This window comes from Pseudorca crassidens, chromosome 2 (assembly GCF_039906515.1).
Source record: "Pseudorca crassidens isolate mPseCra1 chromosome 2, mPseCra1.hap1, whole genome shotgun sequence".
In the NCBI taxonomy this organism is placed as follows: domain Eukaryota; kingdom Metazoa; phylum Chordata; class Mammalia; order Artiodactyla; family Delphinidae; genus Pseudorca; species Pseudorca crassidens.
In genome coordinates this window covers 16,351,411-16,371,474 of record NC_090297.1, presented here as the reverse complement: position 1 = coordinate 16,371,474, position 20,064 = coordinate 16,351,411, and the positions used below count along the sequence as shown (strand labels likewise).

The window sequence follows — 20,064 nt, the reverse complement described above, 5'->3', positions numbered from 1 at the left end:
TTCAGATCTAAAGACACACAGACTGAAGGTGAGGGGATAGAAAAGATATCCATGCAAATGGAAATGGAAAGAAAGCTGGGGTGGGGAATTCCGTGGTGGTCCAGCGGTTAGGACTCTGTGCTTTCACTGCTAGGGGCCTAGGTTCAATCCCTGGTCAGGGAACTAAAATCCCACAAACCATGCAGGGTGGCCAAAAACAAACAAACAAGACAGCTGAGGTGGCAATACTAATACCAAACAAAATAGACTTTAAACAGAGACTGTAAAAATGAAAGAGACACAGAAGGACATTACATAATGATAAAGGGATCAATTCATCAAGAAGATATAACAATTGTAAATATATATGCACCCAACATAGGAGTACCTAAATATATAAGGCAAATATTAACAGACATAAAAGGAGAAATTGACAGTAACACAATAATAGCAGGGACTTTAACACTCCACTTACAGATTATCCAGACAGAAAATCAATAGGGAAACACTGGCCTTAAATGATACATTAGGGCAGATGGACTTAATAGATATATGTATATAGAACATTCTATGCAAAAGCAGCAGAGTATACATTTCTTTCAAGTGCTCATGGAACATTCTCTAGAACAGATCACATACTAGGCCACAAAACCAGTCTCAATAAATTTTTTTTTTTGCGGTACGCGGGCCTCTCACTATTGTGGCCTCTCCCGTTGTGGAGCACAGGCTCCAGACACACAGGCTCAGCGGCCATGGCTCACGGGCCTAGCCGCTCCGCAGCATGTGGGATCTCCCTGGACCAGGCCACGAACCCGTGTCCCCTGCATCGGCAGGTGGACTCTCAACCACTGCGCCACCAGGGAAGCCCCCAGTCTCAATAAATTTAGAAACACTGAAATCATATCAAGCATCTTTTCTGATCACAATGCTATGAGACTAGAAATCAATTACAAGGAAAAAAAACTGCAAAAAACACAAACAATGGAGGTAAACAATATGCTACTAAACAACAAATGAGTCACTGAAGAAATCAAAAAAGAAATTAAAAAATACGTGGAGACAAATTAAAATGGAAACACAATGATGCAAAATCTATGGGATGCAGCAAAAGCAGTTCTAAGAGAGAAGTTTATAGTGATACAAGCCTACATCAGGAAACAAGGAAAAATCTTAACCTAACCTTACACCTAAGGGAACTAGAAAAAAGACAAACAGGACCCAAAGTTAATAGAAGGAGATAAATCACAAAGATCAGAGCAGAAATAAAGAGAGACTAAAGAACAATAGAAAAGATCAATGAATACAAGATGGTTTTGAAAACATAAATGAAACTGATAAACATTTAGCCAGACTCATCCCCCCAAAAGAGAAGAGAGCCCACATACATAAAGTCGGGAATGAAAGAGGAAAAGTTACAACCAACAGCACAGAAATGAAAGGATCTTAAGAGATTACTATGAACAACTATTTGTCAATAAGGTGGACAACCTAGAAGAAATGAATAGATTCCTACAATCTCTGAAGACTGAATCAGGAAGAAATAGAAAATATGAAGACCAATTACCAGTAATGAAATTGAATCAGTAGTAATAATTAAAAAAAAAAAAAACCTCCCAACAAACAAAACTCCAGGACCAGATGGCTTCACAGGTGAATTCTACAAAACATTTAAAGAAGAGTGAACACTTATTCTTCTCAAACTATTCCAAAAACCCTTGAAGAGGAAGGAATGCTTCCAAACTCATTTTAGAGGCAAGTATCACCTTGTTACCAAAAGCAGACAAAGACACCGCACAAAGGAAGGGAGGGAGGGAGGGAGGGAGGGAGTGGGGGGGAGGAAGGGAGGAAGGAAAGAAAGAAAAGAAAAAAATTATAGACCAATATCACTGATGAACATAGAAGCAAAGATCCTCAGCAAAGTATTAGCAAACCAAATTCAACAATACATCAAAAGGATCATACACAATGATCAAGTGGGATTTATCCCAGGGATGCAAGGATGGTTCAATATTTGCAAATCAATCAATGTGATACATCGAATTAACAAATTGAAGAATAAAAATCATATGATAATCTCAATAGATGCAGAAAAAGCTTTTGACAAAATTCAACATCCATTTATGATAAAAACTCTCAATGAAGTGGGTGTAGAGGGAACATATCTCAACATAATAAAAGCCATATATGACAAGCCCACAGCTAACATCATACTCAATGTTGAAAAGCTGAAAGCATTTCCTCTAAGATCAGGAACAAGACAGGATGCCCACTCTCACCACCTTTATTCAACATAGTATTGGGAGTCCTAGCTGCAGAAATCAGGCAAGAAAAAGAAATAAAAGGAATCCAAACTGGAAAGGAAGAAGTAAAGCTGTCACTGTTTGCAGATGACATGACACCATATATAGAAAGTCCTAAAGATCTTATAAAAAACTATTAGAACTAATAAATGAATTTAGTAAAGTTGCATGATACAAAATTAATATTCAATAAATTATTGTGTTTATATGCACTAACAATGATTTATCAGAAAAAGAAATTAAGAAGACAGTCCTGTTTACAATTGCATCCAAAAGAGTAAAATACCTAGGAATAAGTTTAACCAGGGAGGTAAAAGACCTACACACTAAAAACTGTAAGACACTGATGAAATAAATTGAAGAAGACACACAAAAAATGTAAAGATATACCATGCTTATGGATTGGAAGAGTTACTGTTGTTAAAATGACCATACTGCTCAAGGCAATATACAGGTTCAATGAAATCCATATCAAAATACCAATGACATTTTTCACAGAACCGGAACAAATAATTCTAAAATTTGTATGGAAACAAAAAAGACCCCCAGATAGCCAAAACAATCTTGAAAAAGCACAAAACTAAAGATATCATGCTCCCTGATTTCAAACTATAATACAAAGCTACAGTAATCAAAACAAAGAACAAGTGTTGGCAAGGACGTGAAGAAAAGAGAACCTTCATGCACCATTAGTAGGAATATAAATTGGTATAGCCACTATGGAAAATAATACGAAGGTTCCTCAAAAATTCAAAAATAGAACTACCATATTATCCAGCAATTCCACTTCTGGGTATTTTTCTGAAGAAAACAAAAACACTAATTTGAAAAGATATATGCACTCTAGCGCTCATTGCAGCATTATTTAAAATAGTCAAGATATGGAAGCAACCTAAGTGCCCATTGATAGTTGAATGGATAAAGAAGATGTGGGGGCTTCCCTGGTGGCGCAGTGGTTGAGAGTCCGCCTGCCGATGCAGGGGACACGGGTTCGTGCCCCGGTCCGGGAAGATCCCACATGCCGCGGAGCGGCTGGGCCCATGAGCCATGGCCGCTGAGCCTGTGCATCCGGAGCCTGTGCTCCGCAATGGGAGAGGCCACAACAGTGAGAGGCCCACGTACCGCAAAAAAAAAAAAAAAAAAAAAAGATAAAAAAAAGAAGATGGGGTGTGTGTGTGTGCGTGTGCGTGTGCGTGCGTGCGTGTGTGTATATAAAATGGAATACTACTAAGCCATATAAAAGAATGAAATCTTGCCATTTGCAACAACATGGATAGATCTAGAGGGTATTATGCTAAGTAAAATAAGTCAGACAGAGAAAGACAAATACAGTGTGATTTTACTTACATGTGTAATCTAAAAAACAAAACAAATGAACAAATGTAACAAAACAGAAACAGAGTCGTAGATGCAGAGAGCGAACAGGTGGTTGACTGAGGGAAGGCAAGTAGGGGGATGAGTGAAATAGTGAGGGAGATTAAGAGGTACAGACTTCTAGTGGCAAAATAAAAGAGTCACAGGAATGAAATGTACAACATGAGGAATATAGTCAATAATATTGAAATAATTTTGTATGGTGACTGATGCTAGCTGGACTTACTGTGGTGATCCTTTTGTAATGTATAGAAATATCAAATCACTATATTGTACACCTGGAACTAACATAGTGTTTAGGTCAGTTATACTTCAAAAATAAATAAAATTAAAACAAAATAAAAACTGGATGTGTTAACTAAAAATAATAAATAGAGGGCTCTATGGGGTTAAAAAGCATATGCTTTCAAACCACTGTTTGAATCCAGTAACTACCTCCCCATTTTACAGATGGAAAAACTGACTCCAAAGCATGTGCCTTTCCCATAAATGATGATAATATTCAGGCATTGTTCTGAGTTTTTTAACTTAACCCTCACAACCCTATGAGGACAATACTGGTCTCCATTTTACAGATGAGGACACTGAGGCTTAGTTGGTTAAGTGGCTTGCCCAGAGCTTAGAATCCCAGGAGCCTAGCTCCCAAGTTCACACTCTCAGCCACTCCCAGCCTGACAGGCACACTTTCTCTTTTTGTCCTGCAGAGGGGAAGTCACTAGCTGAGGCCCAGGGTAAGGCAGTGTTGGAACTCAGTCCAGAATACAGATCTCCTGCCTCCCAGCCCAAGTCCTGATTACTTCCTTATGTCTAGGACATCACTGGGCTGGAGGGGAAGATGGGCAGGCCTGTATGGACCCTGGCTCTGTTCTTCACTGGCTGTGTGACTTTGCACAAGTGAAAGGACCTCTCTGAACCTGTTCCCTCGCCCTAGAAAAGGGATAATGGGGCCCACATCATGGAGTTATCATGAAAGATAAACAGGATTATCCACAGGAGTCGGTTGGCACAGGACCTGCCACAAAGTGTGAGGGCCCTGGCCACCTCTGTTTAGGGATCCAAGGAGTCCCCAAGGCTTCCTGCCCCGCCTGCTTCCTCCCCCTCATCCCCGTCATCAGCATCCCACCTGTGTAACACAAATACTAATTATAACCAGTTCCATGAACTGCTTCCTGGCTGCGCCTAATTACTGGGCAGCTCAGTCATCACCATTATAAATATCACTAAGGGAGACAGATTAGCTTTGTCCGAAGTTTTATGTGATTATATCGACAAATGCTTGGGCATGCTTGGTCTTCCCGGCCTGGGACTTACCCAGCCTGGTCATCCTGCACAGCTTAGTGCCCGCTGCATGTTCCTGGTCTGCCTTGAACTTGGTGCTTGGCTGTAAGAGTGGACAACCCAGCCCCTTTAACCCGGCCAAGAGGTGGTGCCTGAAGTGGTAGGGATGGAGCAGGTTGGGGCTGACATCGTATTTGTCATAATGGCAAAACCACAAGTTTTGGGAATAGATACACCTGGGCTCCAGCCCAGGCTTTGTTAGTTACCAGAAGTGTGACTTTAGGGAAGTTTTAGACCTTCCTTGTATTACAGTAGTTTTACGCTATGTAACCGGGAAGAGTCAAGGAGACCAGGCGCGGTGCCTGGCGTGTCATAGGTCCTCCCAGTTCCTCCTCTTCCCATCTTCCATCATCTTCAGTGTGACCTGAAGAGCCAGCCCTTTCTGAACCCACCGCCACACACACTAACATCTACTGAGCACTGCTTCTCTGTGAGGCACTGGACTGAGGACTTTATGCATCTTGTTGAATATGTATAAAGACCCTATGGAGTGGATGCCATAATCATTTGATAGATGAGGAAACCAAAGCGCAGGAAGCTTTGTCAAGGTCACACAGCTGCACTTGGCTGCTGGTCACTCTGGTGGGATGAGATGCTAGAAGGCTGTGTAGCTGCCTTTGGGTAGCATAGAGCAAGGGTCACAGTAAAGTCCAAGAAGGCTGCCTGTAGGAAGATGCCTGGGAGCTGAGGGGTTAGCCAGGGGAGGGAGGAGAGCAAAGGCCAGGCAGAGGCTGGTGGACATGCAAAGGCCTGGAAGAGGAAGCATGGTGTGTTTAGGGGGCTGACCATGTTTTACTGAGGTTCGAGCATGCGAGGGAGGGTGAGAGAGGCTGGAGAGGCGCCAGGAGCCGATCAGGGCCTGGGGTGGGTGGGGGGGCAGTGCTGGAAGCCCAGCCAAGGCTCATGCTTTCTTCTGCCAGTTCCAGGAAGCCTGCGTGAGAAGGAGAGTGACTGGATCGTATCAATTAGTTTAGAAGGTTCTGCTGGAGCCAGCTGGGAGATGGCGGACTGGGGGTCTAATCAGGGAAGGCTTCCAGGCAGAGGCGGGGCAGAGCCAAGTGGGCCTGGACAGAGGGGCAGAGGTGACAGATGGAGACCATCAGGACGGTGGGGTGGAGAGAGGCATGGTAGGAGCCTTGCAGGGGGCCTGAACGGTCGGTGGTGTGGTCGGAGGGCCTACGCGGGGAAGAAGGAAGAGGTTGCTAGCCAGGTTTGGGGCTTGGGTGTGGGCGGGCCTCCTGGGCAGGCGCTGAGGCATGGTCCGTCGGCAGCACTAGGTAAGGCTCTCAGTGCCTCCGGGGCCCCCAGGCAGGTGAGTCAACACCAGGCCAAGTAGGTGAATGTTTTTCAGTTCCCGGCATGTGTAGGCAAGTCTCCCACTGCCGGCACGTTAAGGGGAGCCCAGCCTGGGACTCTGGTCCAGACTAGGGTGATCGACTCATTGGCCGGCAGGGTTGCTGCCTCCCAGGAGGAGGTGGTTAGCAGCCTTGACCTCCCATGTATGCTCTGTGCCCTTGGCCTTCCAGTCTTTCTCACCTTTAGGCCTCCCTTAACTCCTAACAAACCTCTCCTAACTGCACCCTAGCTCCTGCCCACCTTCCTGCTTTCCATGCTCAGGCCTCCAGCTCCATCTGGCACAAAGTGGAATCTCCCTTCCCAGCCCCCCACCCCCGCCGTTATATCCCTCCCTATTTCCCACATCCCGAATGGGCAGCCTACAGTCTCCAGAAGAGGTCAACCTGAAAAAGAGGAAGAGGCCCTGAGAGGGTCAGGAAGATCTGGGTTTGAGTCTCAGGTCTGCCACTAACAGGCAAGCTGCTTCCTTTCTCTGGCCTCAGTCTCCTCATCTGTAAAATGGGGATCCCTGGGCTTATTTCACAGGGTGACTGATCATGAGACACAAATAAGATGAGGGTATAAAAGAACCTTGAGAACTGGGCAGTGCTGGGCTTGTGTCAGTGCCGACAACTTTGTTTTCTGTTTTAGGGAGCAGCCAGTTATTTTTTTTAACAAATGTTTTATTTTGGAATCGTTTTAGATTTATAGCATTATTGGGAAGATAGAACAGAGAGTTCCTTTACGCCCCACACCCAGTTCCCCTATTATTAATATATGGTACATTTGTCACAATTAATGAACTGACATTGATACATTATTACTAACTAAAGTCTATACTTGATTCACTTTTCTTTAAGTTTCTGCCTAATGTCCTTTTTCTGTTCTAGGATCCCACTGAGGATACCCCATTACCTTTAGCTGTCATGTCTCCTTAAGCTCCTCTTGCCTGTGGCCGTTTCTCAGACTTTTCTCGTTTTGATGACCTTGACAGTTTTGAGGAGTCCTCAGCAGATATTCTATATGTTGTCCCTCAATTGGGATTTGTCTGATATTTTCTTAGGGTTAGACTGGGGTAATGTGCTTTGGGGAGGAAAGCCACAGAGGTAAAGTACCATTCTTATCACATCGTATCAAGAGTACATACTATCTTTTGGTAATTAGACTTATTGCTGATGTTAGCCTCAACACCCAGGAAGTCAGTTGGTTTTGCCTGGAGTACAGCAACAGAGCTAAATTCTCTCCAAATGTCAGCTGAACTAAGGCCAAGATCAGAAAACCTGGATGAGAGCGGAAGCAAATGGGAAAGGTGACGAAGGAAAATAAAGAAAAGCAATTTATGAGGTGGGTGCTGTAGTGTGTCCCCCAGGTGCCAGGTCACTTGGGAGTGGGACACTCTATGCCAGGCAATTTGTTTCAGCTCATTTAATCTTTACACTGAACCTTTTCATAAATGAGGAAACTGAGACCTTAGAAGGGAAATGACATGGTCACATGAGCCAGGGAACCTGGAGTTGGGCCCAGGTCTGTCTTTATTGCCTCACTCCCACTGTTGAATAAATATTTTGAAGTTGCATTCCCAGGAGAGTAGAGTAGGGAAGGTATGTTCCTGATACAGGTTTTTTCTAATTCACTTTATTCCACAGAGGATTCCTGATGGGTTATAACTGAAACACATCCAATATAATGATATGCAATAGAAATGAAAAATCAGGAGCAGAGAAAATAGAGTGGAAAATGTGGACAAGGACAAAGCTGAACATAAAGACCAGAAAAGTGCCCATAGGTGAGCTTCTGATCTGGCTGTGAGCTTCCTCAGCCAATTCCTGTGATTCCTGTAATCAAAGAGCTAAGAAGCAGTTCACTCCTCCAAGAACTTGGTGGTAAATTTAAAAAGAAATTAATCACATGGAAATTTCTCATGCAAAAGACACTGAGCAATGTCACAGATAATGTAATGGTCGTAATAGATGTTACATGGTGTCATCTTCAGGAGTGATGACTATATTTTTACTATATGCCCCTTGCCCACAGTTGTCCTATTTGAATTTTACATGGTCATCAAGTAACTAAACTCCACTGTTTCTTCTTTGCTGAACTCACAGATGCCTTTGCCTTGGTGAAAATCTTGGCTACAAATTAACCAGTTATCTATATACCAGGTTCTGTGCTGGACACCAGGGATGGAGGGAAATAAAATGATTGCTGCCCATCCCCCCGAGGTCCATCCCTGGGATAAAGACAGCGAGACAGAAAGGCCTGAACAAAATGCAGGTGCTATGCCGGGGGTACACCAGAGGGAAGGGCATAATTCCCTCTGACTGAGGCGGGGGACTTCATGGAGGAGGAGGTAAGCCAGTCATGGAGAGCAGTAGTTGGGGTGGAGGGGGCACAGTCTTGGGAAACATAGGTCCCTTGAGGGTAGGGACCAAGTCCTGCTCAGGGCTGCCCCCTCAGCTTGCCGCACAGGGCCTGACAAACATCAAGGTCTCAGAAAACTCCTTTTGAGTGAGGGATAGATCAGGGGTCAGGGTGACGGCCACACACCTGAGAGGTACGTGGAAAGGTTGAGTCTGGAGAGGTAGGTTTGGGCCAATTGCCAGGCGGCCTTGAATGCCAAGCTAAGGAGTTTGGGTTTTGTTCTTTAGGTGGTGGGGATCTATTGCAGGCTTTTGAGCCTCGTGTTTGATAAGAATTGATGGTACAAATAACAACAGGTAACACTTGGTGGGCACATGCTGTGTGCCCAGCACTGTTGTAAGCACTTTATATTAACCATTTAAGTATCACAACAGTCCTACGAGGGAGGTGCTATTATTTTCATCCCCGTTTTACAGATGAGACAGCTGAGGCACAGAGAGCCTGTGTCACTTGCCCGGGCTCACGCAGCTGGGAAGTGGCATAGTGGGGATCTGAACTGAGGTTTGGAACTAGAGCTATTACTCACTCTATCATTGTGCTTGTTAAGTGTAAGTATTTAACTAACATATAACCTGAGTGTGTATTAGATGACATGTAAAGATTCAACAGATCTCAACTAATTACTGGCACGAGAGGCAAGAACTGATGGGGCCTTTGGCCACAAAGGGCAGCATCCCTAAGGAGCTGAAACTTAGAAACAGAATGTGAAAATGGCTCAGAGGATGTGGCCACGGAGTCGCAAGCCTCTGAATTTCACTTACAGCTGCCTCTGACGGGCTCCTAGATTTCTTGGAAGATAGCCCCGCCCTTGAGCAAACCAACCCCAAGAGCCATCTGAGTGACTAACATAGTCGGGGCAAATCCCCGGTGGGATCACACCCAGTGCCCTGCCCCTGGGCCAGAGGCCTTTGTCGTCAGAAACACACGAGCATTTGTAATACTTCTCATTTCTGTTCACCCCAGGCCTTTGATTTGCACAGGGTGGGGTTTCCAGAGCTGGGCTTTCCTCACCTTCTCTGTGTAGCGGGAGGACTGGGGACCATGGTTCCCACTCCTCCATTCTTGGTCTCCGCCAAGCCCTTCTCACGCGAACACCAGGCCCACATTTCACATCCAGGGGCTCAGCGGAGCTGGGAGAGGAGCGAGCAGATCGAGGCAGAGACTCCCCCCAGAGCAGCAGAGGTTCTTCCCCTTCCCTGAAGCTCCCTGGCTGCGGGCATCCCCACAACCGCAAATGAGGAAATTAGGGAGAACGGCGCTGGCTGCCCTGCCACTCAGCGCCTCTGGACTCCACGAGGTCCCACCTGAAGAAGCAGCTCCCCCTCCACAAAGAGCACGGGACCAGGGGGCCAGGACCCAGGTTTCAGGCCCAGCGCTGCCCCTCACTAGCTGAGTGCCTGGGGTTCTCTGGAGGCAGCGTGGTGAGGTCACATCCCGGCATCTCACTCTCTAGCCAGGTGACTTGGGGCAGGGGTGGGGGGCAGTAGGGGCGGGGGACGGTGTGTGCCGCCACCTCCCCAGTCCTCAGTCTTCTCCTCTGTAAAGTGGAGGTGGTGATCGCCACCTCACAGGGCTTCACGGGGTCGGGAGAGATACATTGGGCCCAGTGGCTCATTCTAGGTGTCTGGTCTGCCCAGCCCCTCTCCCTGCCTAGTCCCCTCCCCCTTCTAAAAGGGAAGTGATACCTGCTGAGGTTGGGGCTCTTGGTGGGTGTGGGGATCCAGCAAGACATTGTGTGGAAGGCCCCGCCCAGAACCTGGCAGGTAAGAGATAGGGCTGCCCTGTCGTTGGAATGTCACTTGCTGACTGGGGCCCACTGTGCTCCCCATGGGGCAGAGCCAGCTAAGCCATTCCCACGTCTGAGGTGGGTTCAGTTTCACTCCCCAGCCCCGGGCCGGCAGCATTTCAGGAAGGGCCCCTCATCTTTTGTGTGCTGAAAAATAAACAGCTCTTCATCTCCGCGGATTTCTGGATTTCTGCTCGGGAGGTATGTGAGCTTCCCTCGTCACCCCTCCACGGACAGGCTGGCCTCGGCCCCTGGGATGGGCTGCCAGCCTCCTCCTTCGCTTCTCACCTTCGCTCAGATGCCTGTGGAGGCTCCAGCCCCCGACTAGGCCTTTGGGGATGTAAGGCCTGACGAGACCCAACCCCTGCCTTCAAGGTTCTCCTACTTAAGGTGCTGTGCGCTTTCAGCAGAAGGAAGCATGGGATGGGGGGCTTGGGGAGGCGGAGGATACAGAACAGGAGGCCAGATGGTGCTTGGGATCAGAGAAGAACGGTCAGGAGAGCTTTCCGGAAGGGCTGACCTCTGAGCTGAGATGGAAGGAGGAGCCGTTGCTTCACTACCCCTGGGCAAGTTACTTCCCCGAGCCTCAGTTTCAGGTTCTGTAAAAGGGGCCAGGAATACCTGCTTCAGAGCCAAGAGCTTAAATGAGATGACGGATGTAGAAGAACTGACAAACACCTCATACCCCTAGGTGCCTAGGAAATAGTAGCTGCTGTGCCAGGCAGTAGAGACGTTTGGTGACTTGAATTTCTTTTTCAAGGGTCTTTTCCTGGGGCAGGTAACACCTGTGGCTTAGCGTAGCTGAGAGTCCTGATTTCAGAAAAAGCCCAGCTGTAGCCCAGCATGAAATGAAGCAGCCTGGGAGCCCTTTCTCTCTCTCGGGTGGGTAATGGGAAGTCCTGCACCCAGTGGGAGTGGAGCAGAAGACCCCAGAATTCAAATTCTCCCCACGCACCCTGCCTCTCCCAGGGTGCTTAGACATGTTTCCTTTGTCTTTGGGCAGTGCAAAATTAGATGCACAGGGATTCAAAGGCACTTCCCCAGAGTAATTTTCACTTCCCCTCTAATTGTTCTACCATTCATTTTAAGTTTATTGAGCACCTGTGGTATGCCAGGTGATGGGGATTCTCTGTGCCAGACAAGGTCCCAGCCCTGATAAAACTCACAATTCTGGGGAGGGGGAAGGAGATGGACCTAAAAACCAACATAAATAAATAAATAACAGAGTGCCGTAAATACTATGAAGGGGAAAATGGGGTGCCGTGATCGAGAATTTGGGTGTCTACTTGGGATGGTTGGGATATTTGAGGAGGCGACATTTAAACTGACATCTGAAGCAGGAGCCGGCCGTGGGAGGAGTAGAGATGAGGAAAGAATGTTCCAGATAGAGGCAACAGCGCTATAAAGGTCTTGAGGGAAGGAGAAACTTGAAGAATCTGAGGAACAGAGGAAGGGCCAGAGAATTTGGGGCCTGAGTGAGTGAGGTGGGAGCAGCACAAGATGAGGGTCAGGGTGAGCAGGGGCCATGGGGGACTGGTAAAGGGACTGTCCCTGCAGAGTTTGAAGCAAGGGTAACAAGATCAGAATTTCCTGTTAAAGGCTCGCTCCGGCTGCAGAGAGGGCTATAAGAAGGCAGAAGGCGAAGCCAGGAGACCTCAGGAGCTGTTACTGTGTCTGTGACCCTGGATGTCACCTCAGCCCTCTGTGCCTGTTCCTTCACACACGTGTGACTGTGAGAGTCAAATATGGGAATGAACAGAGGCGCACTTTGGAAAGCTGAAAAAAATGTATAAATGCGGGGGATCCCAGGTCTCACTGGATACGGAGGGTCCTTTGGGAAACTGCTGGGTAGGGTTGTCTGGGGTCTCGGGTGGGAGGGAGAGTGCCTGAGCACCCCACATCTGAGGGAAGGGTCACCTTCCTGATTTTCAACTAGGCCCCAAGCTGTTAATGTTTTGAGGGTAAGGTCACACCTGTGAGCCTGGAGACAAGCATGGGATTCCCCTCCAGCCACCCAAGCGCACACACGTAACATTTTTCATTCTAGGTCAGGAGAGTTCTCTGGAATTTTCTGAGATCATCATGAGCTCTGACTTAAAGACCCCTGAGCTAGAGGATGGCGGAAATGAGAGGGGAGACACATGCCTTTTTTTATACCACCTCTTTTTTCCCCCCTAATCTTTCTAGCTCCAATGGGCAAGACCGCTCTTGGGGCCCCTAAGGGACAGTGGTGAGGAACCTCTTTCTTGACTGTTGTAGGCCAAATTAGGGGCACTTTCCTAATACCTGACTTTTGGTATCTGCCATAGAGGTTTATTTGAAGGGGAATTTAATGTTTCTTCGAAGGAGGGGCTGCTGCGAGCCCCCTTCCTGCCTGCTGGGGTAAGGCCCCTCCACCCCATCTCTGGGAAAGGGAGCAGCCTCCATCTCCCCGGGGACTCCGGCCCTGGGGTGGTCTCCCCCGCGCGGCCAGGGAGGGAACCGGAGCCGCGCCGATCAGGCCCCGCCCGCGAAGGTGGTGCGAAGCCTGGCCCAGCCTCACATACGGGCCCGCCCGGGCCAGACCCGAGGGCGCGCGGCGGCGGCGGCGGCGGCGGCGGCGGCGAGGATCCGGGCGTCGCGGGGGGCACCATGCGGAGCCTGTGGCCGCCGTGGCCGGTGGCAGCCGCGCTGTCGGCGCTGGGGGTGAGGCGCGGTGTTGCATAAGCGGGGAAGGGGGTGGCGGAGGGAGGCGGGAACCCCCCTCCCCCGCCGCGGGCCGGTCCGTGGGCCGGTCTCGGTGTCCCGGCCGGGGCGGGGCGCGGCAGCGGAGGCGGCGGGTGGCCGCTTCCCCATTCGGGCGTGAGAGCCATGGAGGCGCTAAGAGAGTCCGTGCTGCACTTGGCCTTGCAGATGTCAACCTACAAGCGGGCTACGCTGGACGAGGAGGACCTGGTGGACTCGCTCTCCGAGGGTGACGTGTACCCAAACCACCTGCAGGTAGGAACCCGGGCCCTCTGTGAGCCCCCAGCCCAGGCCCACCAGGCAGTCGCGCTGTTGCCGCCCCCGCCCCAATCCTGCCAGTCGGGAGGCAGGGGGCCAGTGCCAGACCGGCAGCTCTGGGCTCCTTGTCGAAAAAGTCTTTCTGGATTAGGAGTGCCCCTGAGGCTCTGGACTCCCCCCACCGGCCTCCCCTCCCCAGCCCTGCACCTCCCCAAACCCTCCTGACGACCACCTGCTACTGGGGCTACAGGCCAGGTGGCAGAGTTGAAGCATCCTGTAGAGGTGAGCTGGTCCAGTTCTCTTTTCACAGAAGAGGCCGTCCCTGAGTACTGAGAGACCTGCCCAGGGTCACACAGCCCGTTACTGGCAGAGTCTAAAACTGTCCCAGTTGTAGCATGGAAAGCCCTGGAATCCCATCAGTCCTCGGCCAGCTGGGGTGGTTGGTCACCCTGTCTGGTGGGCATTACCCCATTCTTCCTCTTTCCTCCCAGTCCCTGAGTTTGCTGAGGGTTGGAGCCCATCCTCTGCTCCCCCTTTCCCTGCCCTTTCAGCCTCCTCAGGAAGCCCAATTCCTCCCCCACCCAGGGTCTGCCCCTATGGGATTCCAATATGCCCACTGCCTCCCTGCCTGGTAGCAGACCAGTGAGTGTCACTTCTTTTGCTCTTCTTCCCCTGTGGGGCTGAGTTGGGACAGTCCTGACCAGGACCTCAGCCCTGGTTGGGTTTGGACTCAGGCAGGTGGATGGGAGCGAGTTGGAAATATGAAGGATGCCCAAGGGGGGCCCTGTGACCTGACTTCTGAAAAACTGGCTTAAAGAGAGGCTGGAGCAGTCCAGGAGGACTTCTGCCAGGTTGACCAAGGGGGGCATTGAGGAGAGTATTGGGGCTGCCCAGTGAACTGACAACAAATCACAACTCCTCTGAAGGGCAAACTTAGGGTGTGTGGAAACTTAGGCTGCCAGGCCCAGCCCTACTCAGGCTCTTAGAAGCTGGGATAATAATATTAGTAAAGGGAAACAGTGTTGATTGAGTCCCTCCTCCAGACTGGTTAAATAGGCCCAGGGAGATCCAAACTCATGATCCCAAGTGGTCTGCCCACTGGAATAGAGCACCTTTACCTACATCATCCCACTTAATTTCAGGACCACCCCCATGAGCTATAGGGATTACTGTTCCCACTTACAGATGAGGAAACTGAGGCTCCAGAAGGGGAGACAATTTGCCTTAGGTCACAGAGCTAGAAATCTGGGAGTGAGAAATCAAACCCAGTCTGTCTAGACCCTCTTCCCCGTAGACCCTTCTTAAGAGGCTAAATCCAGCAGGAAATTAGATTCCTGTGGCAGCACTTTTCCCTTCCCAAATCAAAACAGAGTCTAATCAGCAATCTTTTTCAGTCTCATCTTTCACAGAAGGTTCTAAATATATCAGCACAGAAGCATTTTGGAATTCACAACAAAATAATATGCTGTGTTGTCATCATCACAACAGCAGCCCACGTGGGTATAGCCTTTTTTCAGGTCACAAAGTACATTCATCCGCCTGAGGCTGCCTGGCAGAGTGGAGGCAGCCCAGTCTCTGAAGCCGGGGGCCCACCTTTGAATTTGACACCACTTGTGATCTTGGGTGAGCAGCTTAATCTCTTTAAGGCGCAATTCCCTCATCTTTAAAATGGAGTTAGAGAAAATGGATGTAATACATATTTCTGGGCCTGCTAGGATTCTTGTTTTTTCTTCTGGTCATGAGGTAAGGGCCCCTGTGGCTATGCTACACATGACAAAGCTGACTCTCAGAGAGGTTGGGGACATTCCTGTGGTCACACAGCTATCATGTGGTTGGAGTGCTAACTGCCACTGGTTGGCAGTACACCAAACTGCCAAACTGGGTAAATCGCCCATTTTTACTACAGGAAAAGCCAAAAAGCTTGCCCCAAGGATTTGGAGGCATTTCTGTGGGTACCCAGCCTGGCTTTCCTTGAGACTCCCCGACTTCCCTAAAGCAAACATGAACTAGCTAACAATCGTTCTTCTAAGAGTCAAGAACCTATTTATCTCATCTTACAAAGCAGAGTTTTCTATTAATTTTATGTTTTTAATCATAGGGATTTTTTTTCCAGTATAAAAACTTTGCATGCTCATTTGTGGGGAAAAAAAAAAAGAGTCAAGTATAAAAAAAGATTTACAAAGAAACAGTAACCCCACCACTCAGAGATAACCGCTTCTAGTTTTTCACATTTGCTTATATATATTTTAGAATATAGTTGAGCTCACTCTAAGTACACAGTATTTTGTCCTGCTTTTTTCATTTAGTGCCACTTCATAAGCATTTTTCTATGTTGTTAAAAACTTCGAAAACATCAACTGTACCTCAATTTTAAAAGTACTTCCAGGGAATTCCCTGGCGGTCCAGTGGTTAGGACTCGGTGCTTTCACTGCCGAGTGCCCAAGTTTGATCCCTGGTTGGGGAACTAACATCCCGCAAGCCATGTGGTGGGACCAAAAAAATAAAATACAATAAAAAAATACTTCCAAAACATGCTACCAATAAAAATCATAATACTTTACGGTACCAATGTATAAAAGTATACTTACTCAATCTGCTACAATTGGACAGTAGGCCCAATATCTCTAACACTGTGGGTGACCATTTTCTAGACTTTCGAATAATTTCCTGTGAGTGATGGCTAGAAACGCAACTGCTCCCTCAATTTTAGGCTTTTTAAAATGGACCCAGTCCCCCCAAATCTCCCTCTCTTGACGGGCAGCTATAAAAATCAGCTGCTTGATTTTTTAAGGTTTGGAAGCCCATTGGTTCTCGGAACTTCAAAGTCATCGATACCAACACTAGTAAATGAAAACTTGCATCTTTCAGCCAAACTTGCCACCTTTTTGCCTGAACATGCTGACAAAGTGCTGTATTTAGCTGGAGCAAATTTCTACCTGTACCTCACCTGAAAGAAAGGATTTTTCTTTCCCTTGATCTCATATTTGAGGTACAAGTTAATTACAGTCAACTAAAATTAGTCACTGTGGACTGAGTACAGAATTGAAAGCCCCATCTCTAACACGGAGCCCCAGCTTCGCCTCTCGTGGGCTCTGAGACCTGAAAACTACTCACTTAAACCGCTTTTTTTGGCAAGATGGGGTTAATATTAATCCACCTCTCAGAGCTGTTGCAAAGATTGAAATGAGACAATATAAGTGAAAGCACCATGTATAATGCAACAGAAAATGCATTTGGTTGTTACCAGGATCATTATCAAAACTCACCAGGCATGGTATCTCAGGGATGCCCTAAATATAATACCTTTGCCTCTGCTCTGCTCAAACTGGCTGCCTGGTCTCCCCACACCCCAGTGGCCCAAAGAGAAATAGCTAAAGATACACTTGCAGCCTAAACTGGGGAGCAGAGGGCCCCAACTGTTTACCAAAACCTTTGAAACTCATCCAGTTAATCCTAAAAATCAATTTTTTCAAGAAAAAGGAAAGTTGAGATATTGAATTCTTAGTGGTGGTTTTCTCATTTTTCTACCCCTGCCCCCCGCCATGCACAGAGCTGTCTTTAGCAGGTGATTTCAGAGACAGTCCCACTGAGTGCTTTACAGAGACCTTTTTGCTTACCAGGAGACCCTTTCAGCTCTACCTGCCTGTTAGATCTTTATGCTTCTGGCCTTCGAGTTGTTCTGGGATCTGAGCTGGTCAGACCTGGCACCTCATCCAACTTCCTCATTTTAAAAATAGGTGACTGAGGTCCAGAGGCCGCCCAGGGACGCATGAGGGATCTTGAAAAAGTCAAGGGTGACCTTTGACTTCTCGGATTGGTGCCCTTTCTCCAGTGCCGTCGTGTCATCAGCAGCTGGGTGTTTCTCTGGGAAGCAAAGAGAGCTGGAAAGTGCTTCTTTTAAATACTAGACTTTGATCCTGTTTATATATAAGGAGTCCCCTCCCTCCCAACAGGTACTATACTATAAGCTGTTCTCAGTCATTGGAAGAGAGTCAGGCACAGGGGCAGAGGGGCAGGTAGGGCTCAGGAGGGAAATGGGGAGGACAGGAGGGCATTCTAGTTTCCCTCTGGCCTGGCCCCAGTGGCCTCAGCCAGAAGCTCACCGTATAGAAACTGTGCTAGAAGAAACTTCCCCAACCTGACACCCTGACGGAGGCAGGATATCACGCAGGGCCAGGCTGTCCTGGTCTGTCTGCTCCAAAAGGCTGACTTCAAGGCAGGCAGCCAGACCTCCCTGCCAGCCCCCACGGAGTGGTCTGGCCTTCGGGCTGCAGCGGGTGCGCTCCCTGCCAATCCTTTGGCCAGACTGACTCCTGTGCGCTGCTCCACTCAGCCAGGTCGCTGGGGGGCCAGGCGGTGACTCAGGAAAAGACTCTGCCTTCCCTCTGGAGCCCCTGTTTCCTCTGAAAGCCAGGCTCCCCGCGCCTTCTGCTGGCTTGTCTCCTGGGCCCCGGGCGTGGTGTCCCATCCTCGCCTGCAGAACTCGTTCTTGCAGAACCTTGCCGCACCAGGCCCTCACTTCTGTAACCGAATATCTGTCCCTCATCAGGGCTTTGTTCCCTTGGCTCTGGAAACCCTGGGAACTCCTGGGCTGGACAGCTAGACAGTTCCTCCCTCTTTCTCATTCTCCAGCTCTGTTTCCTTCTCGGTCTCCCTCTCCACCTGTCTTGCCGGCGCATCCTTTCCTCTCTGTTTCATTCTCTCTCTGCCTCACACGACAGTCGCTAGGATGTTAAGCCTGCCAGTGAGCTGAGCGTTCACGGTCATCCTTACCCCATCTTCCAGACGTCAGCTCTGCGCCTTAGCTGATGCCCCTTCCCTGTTACCTCTCCAGAGACCAAGAGGGCTGCCCGTCACTAACCTCCCGACCCTCCACGTCCCTGCAGACCCTTCTCTCATGATCAGCACGCCCTCATTTCCAAAAGGCCGGCTCTGAAGGAGGCAAGGTGGGGACAAGAGGGGCTCAGGGAGGAGACAGCACGGAGCCAGACGGCAGCTCAGACCCACAGCCCCGGCCCCGTCCGTTGCACCCAGGAGTTGGACAGGCTCTCCTGGAGAGGCCCCTTGATCCCGGCGCAGTCTCCCGGTGACTTCTCCTGCCACGGGAGGATGCCTCTGGATTTCTGCCCTCAGACGTGAGGCTTGTGCAGAAACCACGAGGCCCGTCAACCTGGTCGTTCAAGTCGAGCAGAGAACAGCACAGAGGCTAAAAACCCTATTTTCAAATTCCGTTTGCCATTTCTGCCTAGAAATAGGAATTTTTAATTTAATTCTGACTTAATTCTGTTTAAGTTTTGCAGCGAACACCATCTGTTTGTTTGACGTTAAACAATGAGGCTCAGCTCGGCTCGCGGCTCCTGGGGGCAGCGTGGCCACTCGGCTGAGGCCGTGGGTTCGGGAGGGACGTGGGTTTTCTCACGCTGTCTCCTCGCCCCACTTCCTGTGTTTCTTCTGGAGCTAGTACTCATACCTACTCTTAGGGATGTTGTGAAGATAGAATAGCATCATCTAGCGACAAAATAGAATGAACGTGATGCCAGAAGCACAGAAAGCCCTCAAACAATCCCTGCCATGATTACTCTTTTTTTCCTTCCCTCCCTTTGTCTTTCATCCTCTCCCTTTTATTTCTTCTTTCTCTCCCTTTCACCTCCTCAGCTTCCCTGCACCTCGGTATTGCTCTGTCCACATAAGAGAGGGTTTTCTGCTTCCCCAGCCCTGACGGCTGTGATCCTTGGCCTCCGAGGGGACGGGATACCTGTTACACCAAGATCGCTCCATCTCTTAGCTTTTCACCCCTCTCCCCCCACGAGCTGAGCCTTGGTAATGGGGGCACTGAGAGGCCCAGAGTGGGAGGCAGAAGGTGAGACCAGCTCAGGGGCCCAGGAAAAGTAAATGTCAGCATCCCCAGACAGGGCAAGTCCTTTGGGGGCCCTCTGAGATGCCGGTGCCCAGGGTAAACTGCGTGAGAGAATTGATGCCTCTGAAAAAGCACTTTATAGACGTCGATTGCTGTGAGCATGTCAGCTCGTCCCAGGCTGTGTCTGCACCAGTAGCGTGGTCAGAATCTGCATGTCTCACGCTTTTAAAAAGGTTCTTATGGGATTCCAGGAGGCGACCTGCCCTGACCCCCGCCTGACACAGCTGCTTCTGTGTCCGAGCCTCCCGGACCTCCACAGCATTGTCACCAAGCCTCAAGTTCCTTTTCTCGGTTGTAGGACCCACCTTTTTTTTTTTCCACAAAAAGTTCTTGTCTTCCTCTTTCTCTAGAGCAGTAACCCCCAGTCATTTTCTTTCTTTTCTTTTTTTTTTGCGGTACGCGGGCCTCTCACTGCTATGGCCTCTCCGTTGCGGAGCACAGGCTCCGGACACGCAGGCTCAGCGGCCATGGCTCACGGGCCCAGCCGCTCCGCCGTGTGTGGGATCCTCCCGGACCGGGGCACGAACCCGCGTCCCCTGCATCGGCAGGCGGACTCTCAACCACTGCGCCACCAGGGAAGCCCCCCCAGTCATTTTCTGTTCACAAAATAGCCAGTGATGACCGTGAGGCTG

General features: G+C 49.1%; 1 protein-coding gene across 2 annotated transcripts in view; it reads left to right on the top strand.

Annotated features, from left to right (window-relative positions):
- Nucleotides 1-20,064, top strand: part of ECE1 (endothelin converting enzyme 1) — a 114,887-nt gene that overhangs the window by 44,840 nt on the left and 49,983 nt on the right. The window contains exons 1-2 of one of the 2 annotated variants that reach the window (XM_067723018.1): nt 13,098-13,218; nt 13,426-13,512. In XM_067723018.1, coding sequence (XP_067579119.1) covers nt 13,165-13,218; nt 13,426-13,512 — 141 coding nt within the window. In that variant the 5' untranslated portion in view covers nt 13,098-13,164. Of the gene's footprint in view, nt 1-13,097; nt 13,219-13,425; nt 13,513-20,064 lie in introns of those variants that run through there. The other variant, XM_067723028.1, reaches the window with a different exon arrangement.